Raw genomic sequence first — 12573 nt, 5'->3', positions numbered from 1 at the left:
AGCAGCAATGATACATTGAAGAGGTACAGCTTCTAAAATTCAAATTCTTTGTTGGCTTGATGCATAAAAGCACTTATTAAGAAGCAAGACGTAAGCCCATAAAAAATCCTACAATACTAACTTTAAAAATACCATTCATAGATGGGACCATCTACAGAAAATATTTCGACATTATTATGCAAATTCAGGGAGGTTTTGGAGGGGTTGTGGGAAAAGTAAATTTTTTAACCTTTTGAAAGCAGGTTCAAAGGGGCCAAACTGCTGTATCTATAAAAAACCTTGAGATTAGCGTCCGTAATTATCATCGAGGATTTGTATGACTTACTGACTTTTATTTCTAAAACTTTAAGAAATTTGCTTGAAATTAGCCCATGAAATTAGACCAGTCTTTCTTTAGCCGTAACTTTGCAAAGCTAGGTTTTGCGTATGACCAAAAGATTGTAAAATCAGTCACACAATAAGTTGAATTAGTTGAATTAGAAACCTGTAGATGCTCAATCATCATATTTTAAATTAACCGAAAAAGTGAGTAAATTAACATAAACATTTTTGTTCTTCAACAACGATGTTAACACGAATTCTTACAGTTTCAACTATTTTGACCCTTTTAAGAATGAACAATAAAATGTTTCTGAAACAACAACAAAAACCTGCAATCACTTATACTAAAAATGCTGAAAGCTTCAATTACTTACAGATTGATTAGAAATGTTTGATTGAAAAGTGCCTTAGGAAGTTCACGAGTTATTTTGTCAACAAATAAGTAGTTCTGAATGTATAATCAGTGGTAACCATTGCAAAGATAGTGAGTTTTCTGTTCTGGAGTCATAACAAAGCTGGTGCAACTTAAAGTGAATAGCTTTGCAAGTGCGAGGTCCTTAGTAAACATAGGCCCATGGATGCAAGCGTAGCAAGTGGGATGGGGATGAATTTAGTGTCTGTGAAAAGTGCAATTTCAATGAGCCGCCAAAATCAAAGGCCAATTATATATATAGCTTATTTCTTACTATCTTTCATAAAGAGGTGTCTTACAGCATCAAAAAGAGGTTGGGCCACACAATTTCTCCAGACCACTCAGTTATAGGTTGCTCCCCCCCCCCCAAATCGCCTCGCTTTGATTATGTTTCTGACCACAAGTAGCAAAATATACAGGGAAATCTGCAATAAATTCATCTGAAATAAACTACACCATACCTTAGACTGCAAAATCTCAAAATAGCATGAAAAGCGGAAGACAGACGCATTTACCTTGTTTTTGCTTTTTAATTTAATTGAGAATTACCTCAAGAATACTTACCTTCCAGGGCTGTTATTCAAAAAATCATTCAAACGAGTACGTCTCTCTCCAAGCTCTTGAGGAGGTGTCTGAATTTAAGAAAGTGGTTTAATTATAGAAATCACAAGGGCCTATCTATTTATGCTGCTATCTTTAACAGCGGGAGCTTGTTCAAAGATCATTTCCATTATAATTTGTTAACTAAATAGCATTTTAGTTCTAATTTTTAACAGCATCCGTACAAAATAGAGATCAAATTTAACTTAACTTAATAAATATTTCAATTCAAACCGTGCAATAATATTTAACTCCTATCAAATGACTTGCTTAATTTATTTTTTTGAAAGAGTGATGTTTTTCGCTAATGCTTACGGTAGTACCACTATCAAATATGAAAACAAATAGACGGTTAATTGAATTTGATTTAACACAAGTGGTAGGCATCATCTAATTCAACGCAATGAAGAATTAAATAATCCACCAACTATTACTCAGTTTTTACTAAAATTGGAATCTATTTTCCTAGCATAAATTCTTTGAAAAAATTACAGTTACCATAAACATGGAAGCATTTCTTTGAAAAGTATAAAAATAGCTGCACAGTTTGAGAAAATATTGAAATTGGCAAACTTTAATAATTGAAGTTGCGTAAATTTGTTTAATCAAGATCGCCACGGTGAAACACAGGGGAATGCAAAATATGGCAACAGTCATCTTTGCCAATACACAGCTGTCGGCATTCATCAAAATATTCATCTGGTAAATGGAAAGTTTTGTCCTTTTCCTTTGAATAGATTCTTTGGTTAGAACTATTATGAGCCAATCTCGTTTCGAAACTTCATTTGACGCAAGGTAAAAAGCAACTCAAAGATCTCAAATTTCCTAAAGCACAACCCAAGGGGGTAAGATAAAACAACATGTTTCTTCTAACATAAGTAACAAAACCGTCCCTCAAAGAGAACATCTTTTCTATCTTGGTCTTCTCTTAATCTCGATTCTGACGTTTGATACTATGAGGGGTATCAGACAAAAAAGCTTAAAGCAAGTTGTTGTTAAATGTTTGCTTTCTTCAAAGCCATTTTCGAATTCCGTACCGCCAATAATTGTCCAACTCAAAATTCATTAGATCACATAAAATTTTCAGTTACATAGGCCATTCAGAGATTTAATTGCTATTTTGACGTATCTGGAAACCTCGATAAATTAAAACAGCATATTATCAAATTAAACATTCAGGGAAAATGAAATCAAAAGTGACGTTTTTGTATCAGTATTTAGTAGAAAAACAAAATCTGTGGGAGAAAAGTTTAGTCAGTTCAAACAGGGAGTACAGTAGTTTTTTTGTTTAATATTTTCAAAATTAAAGAATTCTTTCTAGTAAGCACCCTTGGAAGAAGCAAATATTTCGATTGCAATAGCACGATTTAATATTGTTATGGTTTATCTAAAATTAACTAGAATTTTTCACCAAAAAGCCCATTTGTACCATATGCAACTTCAATAAAAGACTGTACCAATCTAAACTATAAAAAAGGTAGAAAAGATGAAGATATATTGAATGGCTTAAACACTTGGAAAACTTTAAGTATTTTATCATAACTTGAATATTTTATCATAACTTGAATATTTTATCATAAATTGAATATTTTATTATAACCTGAACATTATACTTTAATTTGATTATTTTATCATAATTTGAATATTTCATAGAAACTTGAATATCGTATCTTAACTCGAAAATCATATCACAGCTTGAACAGGTAATGTAGGCTGGTGTGCCTATGCGTTCTGCCAGTTAAACATTCTGTTTATTGCCAAAATCTTCCCCTTTTTTATTTGAATAATTTGATACTCTGAAATTTGTTTGTTCATTTTATTTCGAATTATGTTAATGCTATTGTAGCTGACAATGAGTCTGTTGATAGATGCTAGACATAATTATTTAATTACATTTAATCAGTATACAGAGAATTGAATATATGTTATACAATCCCTTCTGATTGAAGACTTTCATAACGTTCAAATGGTTCTCAAAGTTATCAATAATGTATGGCTAAAGTATTTGACAAAACAAAACAAACTAAATATATACACAAATAGGCCTATTGTTTATCTTTCATTCACTTCTTCGCCTGTTTAGATGATGTATCCTGCATCTGTATTCCATGGTTTTCATTTCCAGCTTCTACCCGAAAAATTTCAAGATGAGGCTCGTAAAATTTTGCTTCCTTTTTCGATGCTTTTCTTAACCGTCTTTTCTTGCACAACAAAGCAATAAGCAAAAATGTAAAAAATAAAAACAACAAGCCTCCAATCACAGATGGTATTATTATTTCGGCATATGTACCTAAAAAGTTAAAAAACTTGTTTAAACATTTTACATTTCGAAACTTAATTAATATTAATGACCTCTTGTTGCCTTGAGATTGACACATATTTCACAATATCTTGACAAAAAAGCTCTAAAATAAAAAAAATTATTGTTTGATATGTAAAATGCTTTTGTAAAGCAAGGGATAAAACTTTGAAAACATCAAGATATTGATAAACTTTAGGGAGAGCACGCTTTTCGTGCCCTTAAAGAACTAGCTGTTTGCTATCATTCACTGACTGACTGACAGACATTCTGCTGCACTGCAACAAGAAGGGAATATGTTTCAAAACTTAATCATTTAACTTAAATTTAGGTCATAAGTTTCCTTGAATCAAATTTGCTTTGCCTTATTAGGGCAAAAACAGTGTTTTCTAACAGGCACAGGGATCACAGGGTCACAGGCACGTGGGTCATTCAAATACTCTGCCCTTCCACCTTATAAAAAACTCTCTGCCACTCTTTTGTAAGGAAAAAGTGAAAGTTTTATGGCACACGAGTCGTCCCCCATACCTTGGCAATAGTTATCAATTTTGATGCGCGTTTCTCTTGATAACAAAATTGAGAGACTAGTTTATCAGAAAAATTTCTTTTGCAAGGAAAGGGTTTTCTAATTCAGAAAGAATAGCCCCCTGTTCATCTATCTTTGTCCGTCTGTGACACGTCCAGTTCACTGCTCATGATCAAACAAAAAAGCACATGTATGGTGTTAGGCCATTGTGCGAGAAAGTCTGATTGATATCCATTGCTTCCGGAAGCCTTTATAGCTATTACTACTGGTACAACTCTCAAGAAACGTCGTACTACAAGACAAAGGGTTCATCAAACCTACTTAGTAAACTACATAACTAAAGTTTTCCGATAATAAAGAACACCTTTTAATGAATTCAAACTAGTACTAAATGATAGATTTGTGCAACTTACGATTTTTGCTGCATTTTCCACTCCTCATTTCATATTTTGCTTTGCATTGACACTGGTAATCAGATCTTGAGGATGTTGGTATGCAGCGAGCGTTTTTATCGCAGCCATGACTTCCAGTTTCACAATGATTTGTCACTGAAAAGAATGTTTCTGAGTAGAACTACTCAAATTAAAGGAATCTTATGCAATTAAAAGTTTTTCGTCTACTGCCAATATAGGATTTTCAACTACTGATTTTATAGAAAAATAGAAGCTTGTGTTCACAAGAATTTGTTTTAGATTAATCAACATATAAAAATGCATGAAGAGAAGACTGCTTAAAGAATTAAGGATGCATTTCATCGGTGCATACTAATTCTTTGGAGTGATAAGAAGACACGAAAATTTAAAATATATACAGAAAGAGGAACTTTGTTGGCATCAAATTCATAATAAAAAAGATAAATACTTTTTGACAACTTAGTTACTCAATGATAATGAAAAATAGACATAAATATACTACCACATCAGAGAGTAAGGCTTGTGAGATGTATATGTTGAAAATGTCTGTTTAAGTGTTAGATATTTTAGCCGTTAAAAGCGAAGCTATTAGGTGGTCATACTCTCTTAATTTTATTTTTTTTCACAATGGTCTACTTGAATCTAATTGATGTTCAATTCATGGTGAATGTAGGCTAAATGCGTCTCCGCATTGACATAACGAAATTGTTTATGCATAGTTGCATAGATTTCACATTTTTCACAAATTTTATAGTGATATAATAGACAAAGATCAAAATTAGAGAAATAGAAAACTATCGCCGAGGTGGCCTTTTTGGTGCATTTCTACAGATTCTAAATCAAGATTATCAGGCCATATAATTCTGCGACCAGGCGTATAAAGGTAGCATTTACTAAAAATTTTGATAATCTAATGAAAGAATTCATTTGAAGAAAAGGAACAGTGATATTTAGGTGATTTTTTTGGTATACTGTGGGCTGACTCATTCTGTAAAACTTTGTGATATTTACAATAATTTGATCTAGTTTATGACAACTTTTCACGGGAAGAGGAGAAAAAAACAAAAAAGCTAAGAGCAATTTTACTGCAGTTCAAAAAGTACCTCGTACAACTGGCCGCGTTTGTCTTTCTGGACTGAACGATAAATGAAACGAACGATTCTTGACAAGTTCAGCAATCTGGGTTGTTGTTACAGTAGGTTTCTGATCAAAGAGTAAGTAGAAAGAGAGTACAACGCTTCCTCTTCTCAGTGCAAAAATTTGGATTGCCTTTAGTCCAGGACCGAGCTTTGTACCGCGGAATGCCCGCAGAAACTGACTTTCAACTTCAGTGGCCAGTTCAGTAAATTCACTCGATCGTCTATCTGCATATCTAGGTATATACGTGCGATAAAGGCGAACACCATCAACTCGGAATATCGTCTTTGCCTTGACACAAAGTTTGTTTGACAGGTAAAGGCCATCAATGCATTTGCACAAGGGTCCTGTTGGGATATTACGACAGAAGGAGAGTTCTCGGCAAGAAGATCGCCTGCATCGGTCTAGGAGACAAAGGATAATTTATCAAAAAGCAAAGAGACACAGATCAAGAGAAACTGATTCCAGGTGCATTAAAAAACTGATAAATGTTATAAAATTTTGAAAAGATTTGTGCAAAAATTTCTAAACTAATTCCAATACCTTTCATTTTTCGGACAATAAAAAGTATTTCAATGACAGTAATTATCAATAAATAAATAGATAAATGAATAAATAAATAATGCTTTTAATGAATAAAATTTAATTATAATGCTTTTCTATCTAGTGAAATTCATAGGGACTGCCCCATTAGTACCTTGACATTTGAACGATCCAATTGTATTTACACATGCATCAAAAGAGCGACATGGTCTTTGGTCACTGCGACATTCATCGATATCAGAACAATGTGTTCCATTTCCTGTGTACCCATTTTTGCACATACAAAAATACGAGCCTCTGGTGTCAATACATTCTGCCTGACTGTTGCAAATGGTGTGGTTGTCACATTCGTTGTTATTTTCGCAATATGTTCCATTACCAATGAAACCATTGTTACAAATACAACGATAGGTTCCATTTACGACAGTACACGTTGCGTTTGAATGGCACAGACTCTCAGAGCTACACGGGTCAATTTCTAAAAAATAAGCAAAGAATTACTCTCTTATGTTCCAAATTTTAAAAACTGGACAATTAAGAAAAATTAAGAGGAAGGATTTGAAATTTCTTCTTTTGTGAACTAGAAGAACAACTTAGACTTAATTCAAAGAGCAACCAATGTTTGAAAAGTCATGTGTTATTCATTACAATCCTTTATTTTTTGCTGAGCTTCAAAATTCATAATTTTTTCATTTTGCGCCTAAGATTATTCTTAAATTATTCTTAAGCGACACAAGGTGTAACGTAGTCGCAATATAGTCTCATGGCTCCAAGGCCGGATACATTTTTTTTAAAACATAGCGTTAAACTCGCATTTGTTTTGCTTTCAAAAAACCCAAAGAAACAGAAAAAATTTAACTCTTGATGAATCTTGAGCTTTGCATTATTCTTAAGTTATTCTTAAATTTTAGCGATTTTGATCCTTAATATTCTTCTTTATTCTCAAATCAAAAATTTTGTACTCACAAACAAACGTACATAAAAGACTAAAACTTTGATGGGACAGCATTTTTAATAAAAAAAGATTGTGATGCCACGAAATGCAAAAGAAGGAATGCAACTAGGGGGATTCAATAATTTAGATTGAAATAATATTTTGAGGGATTTTTGTAGACTTACTCCATGAGCCTCTGTTTCGCTACTGCCTCACTTGACGGACGCTACAACAGAGACTCATAATGTAGCGTCCGTCAAGTGAGGCAGTAGCGAAACAGAGGTTTATGGAGTAAGTCTAGGATTATTGTACATATATGTGAATGATTATTAAGCAGTGAATACGTCTATACATCTCTTTGCACTTGACTGATCCTTGATAGCTTTCGCTACTCGAGTTAATGTGCATAATTGGGCCTATTATGTATGGGACTGTGGAATAAAGCTGTGAAATTTAACCTTGACAGTGAGTGCCGTTCCCAGAGAATCCAGATTTGCAAGTGCACGTGTATGATCCTTCAGTATTAACGCAGATAGATGACTGAGGACAAACGTCGGTTCCATTTTGGCATTCATCAATATCAACGCAATGACCAGAATCATTTTTTGAAAAGCCATTTCTAGACGCACAGCATGACCCGGGAAAATCTGTACAGTCCACATAATTTTCTGAAACAAATAAACTCAGTGGTAGGCAATGAAATTAAAGGGCACAACAGATTTAAAGATAGAATCGGTTTAATTAGAGCTTTTTGCAACTTTGAAACAAATAAGGAAACAATAAGACGCAAAGTATTTTCTAAATGCGAACTTTCAGTTTGTGGTTTATTCTGGAGATACGCTCTGCATCCTCAGACGCTTTCTTATCAGGGTTTGGAGCAAATTATGAGCAAATTAAAGATTAGTTAATTTTTCTCTCCAATCCCTTGTTATCAAAACATAATAAATTATTGCTGCACGATTTGCCGAAATTCTAACGAAGGAACTCCCTTTCGATAGAAGAAAGACTAAACAATTTGCAAAATCTGACTATAGTTTACGTTCACAGAGAGGTAACTATGGGCAAAACTACATTTTACGCGACAGTGTTCTACATTTTCGATTTATTTGAAATGATATTTAATTATAGTTTAGTAAATAGAAATGGCTTTCCAGGACTCAGAGAGCAAATTAGCTCAAGACAGCGAAGTTTCGAAGAGCAGCTGCTGTGCGGTTTAAAACCACAATTCATGAAAATCATAAATCGACGAAAATCAACTTTGCTTTCAACGTACATTTTCGACGTAATTTGCAAAAAAAGATGCATTGAAAATTTTTCAAAAAATGTTCTCAGACTGGCCCGCCAAGTAAGAGGATGATAGCGCCCCAAGCCCAGAGCCGAGAGGGCCCTAAGAAAGCTAAAAACGTTCCTAACGTTAACAACAAAATTAAGAATCACAGTCTAATGACGTCATCTTAGGCCCTATCTTTCTTTTTTCATAGGCCCAAGGAAGTGTCTCGGAGTGTTTCTTGCATAGATTCTAGTGGGAGAAAATCAGGCTTTGAGATAAAATTCACAAATGTGTCTAACTTTAGGAGAGAACTCTATCGCCTAACCTTTGAAATAAATGTAAACTTCTCAAACAATAAAGCAAAATTTAAGAAATCAAAGATCTTGTCTATTTGGTACTAAGCCAACTTAATTTTTCAAATGCTTTTCTTTTGTTTGCTAAAGAATAGTTTATATATAAGTAAGGAGCCAGATGACCTTGTGTCTTTTCCTGCTTTGAATGGAACAGTTTAATGAAAATTTTGTGTTTTGAACTGTTTTGATGATGGCATAGAAAAAGCATTGAGGTATGAAAATAAAACCCTGAAGATGGACACATTGGATCAAATCAAGAAGAAAACGCCTGTCAAGGCGCATTGATTTTTAATGGATTGCCAACCGACCTTATGAATGAATCTTATGTTGTAAACTTTAAACGGAAGATAGATACTCTAAGTTTTGTATGAAAATCGTGTAGCAAAATTTTACGTTGTCAACAGTTTCTTTAAACAGGACCCTTATTGATAGCAGTATTTTACATGTACTGAAAAAGCCTTTTCCTGTATAAATATGAAGCATTATTATTATTATTATTATTATTATTATTATTATTATTATTATTATTATTATTATTATTATTATTATTATTATTATTATTAAAACGAGCAGAAAATTTTTTCGTGGTTTTACATAGTAAAGCTACTTCCATCTTCAGAGTTCTCGCCACTCTCCTAACCATGCCCCTTGATTTCAGTTTCCCCTATACGGTTGATACAGCACAAACTATACCTCGTTTTGCAAAGCAAGGTTATTCTATGTTGGTAAACACGCACGGGAAATACCTTGATGCAGGCACACCAAATTAGCGCCTTCGGTGCGTCCTCAGAGCGTCCGCGAAGGGACGAGTGCAGAAATGCTTCAAAGTAATGATTCGTTACCAGGCTATTGAAAAATGAATACTTGAGGGTTGCCCTCGTTCAGTGGCATCGTCAGGAGGTAATTAGCCCCCCCTAACTTTGCTGATAGACGGTCCACGTGTTTTTCTATAGATTGATATAGAAAGAAGGTAGGGGTAGATCATATAATTGCCTAAGGAAAATCACCTGGTACAAAGCACTGAGACGAGGCATAAGAAGCGTGGTCTCACTGGCCACGCCCATTAACCTCTCACTATGCAGCAGCTGGGGCCACAACTGCCCACGTTCCACAATAATTCGGTTGGAATGAAATACTCGATATTACATATCTAAAGGACTTACTCTCACAAAATGTCCCATTCCCTGTATGTCCTGCAGCACAAATACAAAAATACGATCCATTTGTACTTGAACAATAAGCATGGTCGTGGCATTTGTGTCCATTTGTTAGACATGCATCGACACATTGACTTCCATTCCAGAAGTATCCATCATCACAACTGCAAATGAACGACCCTATTGTATTCATGCATGTAGAATTTTCAGGGCACTTGTTACTGAGACATTCGTCTATGTTATGGCAACTTGAGCCATTACCAGTGAAACCAGGTTTGCAACTGCACAGCGACTGGTTATTGATGCTGAGACAGCTACCATTCATATGACACAAAGTGGTTTTGTTTTCTTCGGTGCCAAAACATAGCCCATCAGTTTTTCCAATTTCAATTGGCACTGCAAAGACAAAAAAATTGTTTTATGTGCAAACTATGGTTGAATGCAAAAAATAGATGCAAAAAGTTATACTAAGGTCATGGCCATGGATCATCACAAATTAGAATTTCCCACATGGCATAATGTCATTTGGCTAATACTGGCCTACAGTATATTGATTATTACATATACTGCTTACGAAATTTTTAAATATATAGAGAACAGTGGCCAAATGAAATTCCAGAAGATGCGTCATTCATTAATTTCGGGCTCATTCATGAATTTTTGCGTTGATTTTTAAAGACTCATTGCCAAAATGAGCCACTGCGCTACGCAAACATCCCATAATACATTTTAAGAGAGTCTGAAATCAATTTTGGTTAATCCGTAAAAGTTTACTGCCTTGGATCGTCGCCTGGACAATTTGCCACGCTCGCAAAAGCTCATTGCTAGCAATGAGTCTTTAAAATTGATTTATATTTTACTAGAACTTTGGATCACCGTTCACACACAAGATCAGATTGCTTTGAAGCACAGTTTTTTCATTACATTCTCCAAGATGAAAGCTGAAATGATAATATGATCTTGCTTTGTATGTCATTCACGCATGTTTAATCTTGAATATCCAAAAGTCAAGGCTGGTTAACAAACTTTTCAACGGTACAGAAACTTTGCAAGATAATCCCCGCGGAAACCTGAATGGTTAGAAATGTTCAATATAAACACAGTTCTTCAGTGTTTGATGAACACAAATTGTGTATTATAGGATAGTAGTATTAAAAAAAGGGTTCACAAAGGCTGTTTCTATGGAAGATACTGTTTTTGCTCGGAGTAACTGACGTCAAAAGAGAGTGAAAGAAAATCTGTCAAAAGATATGAAGAGGATGGCTGTATATTAAATACCTCGTGAACGGGCCAGCTTTTGGTTTTGTACAAAATATCCACTTTAATTCCGTAAAGTATTACATTTAGAATGCAAAAGGGGAATTATGTAGATTGATGTGTGGAAAGAGAAAAAAGGCGGACCATTCTTACATAATATAGAGCTCAATTGCATTGTCACTTACCGCCCAAGTAAAGAGCAACCAGAATACAAACAACAGCCACCGCTTGCTTCTCCATCGCTTCAAGGTTTGCTGATGAGCTCAGCTTTCAAATTCTTTGCAATGCAATAAACAGGCTGATTAACGATCACATTATGTCGTTACATGTTTTTAAGGAAGCATTTAAGATAACCACATACGCCTACAGCGTATGAAACGAAATCATTATTGCCATCATTTAAGGCCAATATTCATAGAAATACGCCACATGGAGGTGATGCGGGAAAAGAACATCCTTATTCCCCGCAATTTCTGAGATTCTAAAGCCTTGCATTTTCAAGGTTTTCAAGGCCTGCGAAGTCCGTGAATCTAGAATGTTCTTTGGAAAACTAATCCTGTCTTGCATGCCAAATGGAATCGTTATTAAGGTTCGATGTCGACTATTAGAGGCAACAGAATCTCTCACAATTACGTACTTCAATATTGAGTTTAAAAAGAACGGAAATGGCCGCCCAACCGAAATCTACCAACGAACAAGGGTTTCCCATCAGAACGATCAACAGGAATTTTTCTTTTATCGATCCTCCCCCACAAAATTTTCGAGTATTTTAAGATTCTAAGTGCCAAGAAAATTTTAAATACATTTCCAGGTTTTCTGACTAATGAAGACTTTTAGAAGGCCAAACGACCCTCAATATCAATTATATGTCTTGCTCATGATAAAGTGACATTTAGCTCAATAGCTTTGCAAGAAAATTTACAGTTCTTTGAGGTATGGCCACCACCCTGGCTACGATACAAGGCACCACGGAGCGTTGAGACAAGAGGGGGGTCTAAGAGAGTGGGGGACTAAAACCGAATAACAGGAGGCTTTACTGATGGTTCTTCTATTAATATTGTACATTTTTGGCTAAAGCCCCCCAGCCCCCTGCTCCGCGGTGCCTGGATACTGACAGTAGCAAATGGTGCACAAGGCTTCATATACACCAATTCGACTTACGACCTCGTTTTGGAAATTTCTCCAAACTTAATTATACGACTTTTTTAAGCTCAGAATTGGTTTTATCTTCATAATTTTAGGCGGGATGCCATTTTTCATATTGTTACAGCTTGTATTTTAGATTTTACCGAGAAATGAAGTTTGAAAGATTAAGGGATTTGACCGCAAAAATCGTTCCGGGGGAAACTTT

General features: G+C 34.8%; 2 protein-coding genes across 6 annotated transcripts in view; both read right to left on the bottom strand.

The window, feature by feature from the left end:
- Window positions 1-1872, bottom strand: part of LOC135684291 (uncharacterized) — a 28931-nt gene extending 27059 nt beyond the window's left edge. For all 5 annotated transcript variants that reach the window (XM_065199788.2, XM_065199790.2, XM_065199789.2 and 2 more), the window contains exon 1: window positions 1298-1872. The gene's annotated coding sequence lies outside the window, so the exon portion shown is untranslated. The remainder of the gene's footprint in view (window positions 1-1297) is intronic.
- Window positions 1873-2019: 147 nt separating this feature from the next.
- LOC135684303 (uncharacterized) lies at window positions 2020-12470 on the bottom strand. The gene is made up of 7 exons (XM_065199818.2): window positions 11408-12470; window positions 9972-10361; window positions 7644-7853; window positions 6406-6729; window positions 5675-6112; window positions 4572-4706; window positions 2020-3623 (listed from the first exon to the last, which is right to left on the bottom strand). The coding sequence occupies exons 1-7, from the start codon at window positions 11460-11462 to the stop codon at window positions 3397-3399; spliced, it is 1779 nt and encodes a 592-aa protein (XP_065055890.2). The 5' UTR covers window positions 11463-12470; the 3' UTR covers window positions 2020-3396.
- Window positions 12471-12573: the final 103 nt, after the last annotated feature.

The sequence above is a fragment of the Rhopilema esculentum genome, chromosome 21 (assembly GCF_057945365.1).
Source record: "Rhopilema esculentum isolate cy_ngs chromosome 21, ASM5794536v1, whole genome shotgun sequence".
Taxonomy (NCBI): domain Eukaryota; kingdom Metazoa; phylum Cnidaria; class Scyphozoa; order Rhizostomeae; family Rhizostomatidae; genus Rhopilema; species Rhopilema esculentum.
This window is presented reverse-complemented; position numbering and strand designations above follow the sequence as displayed.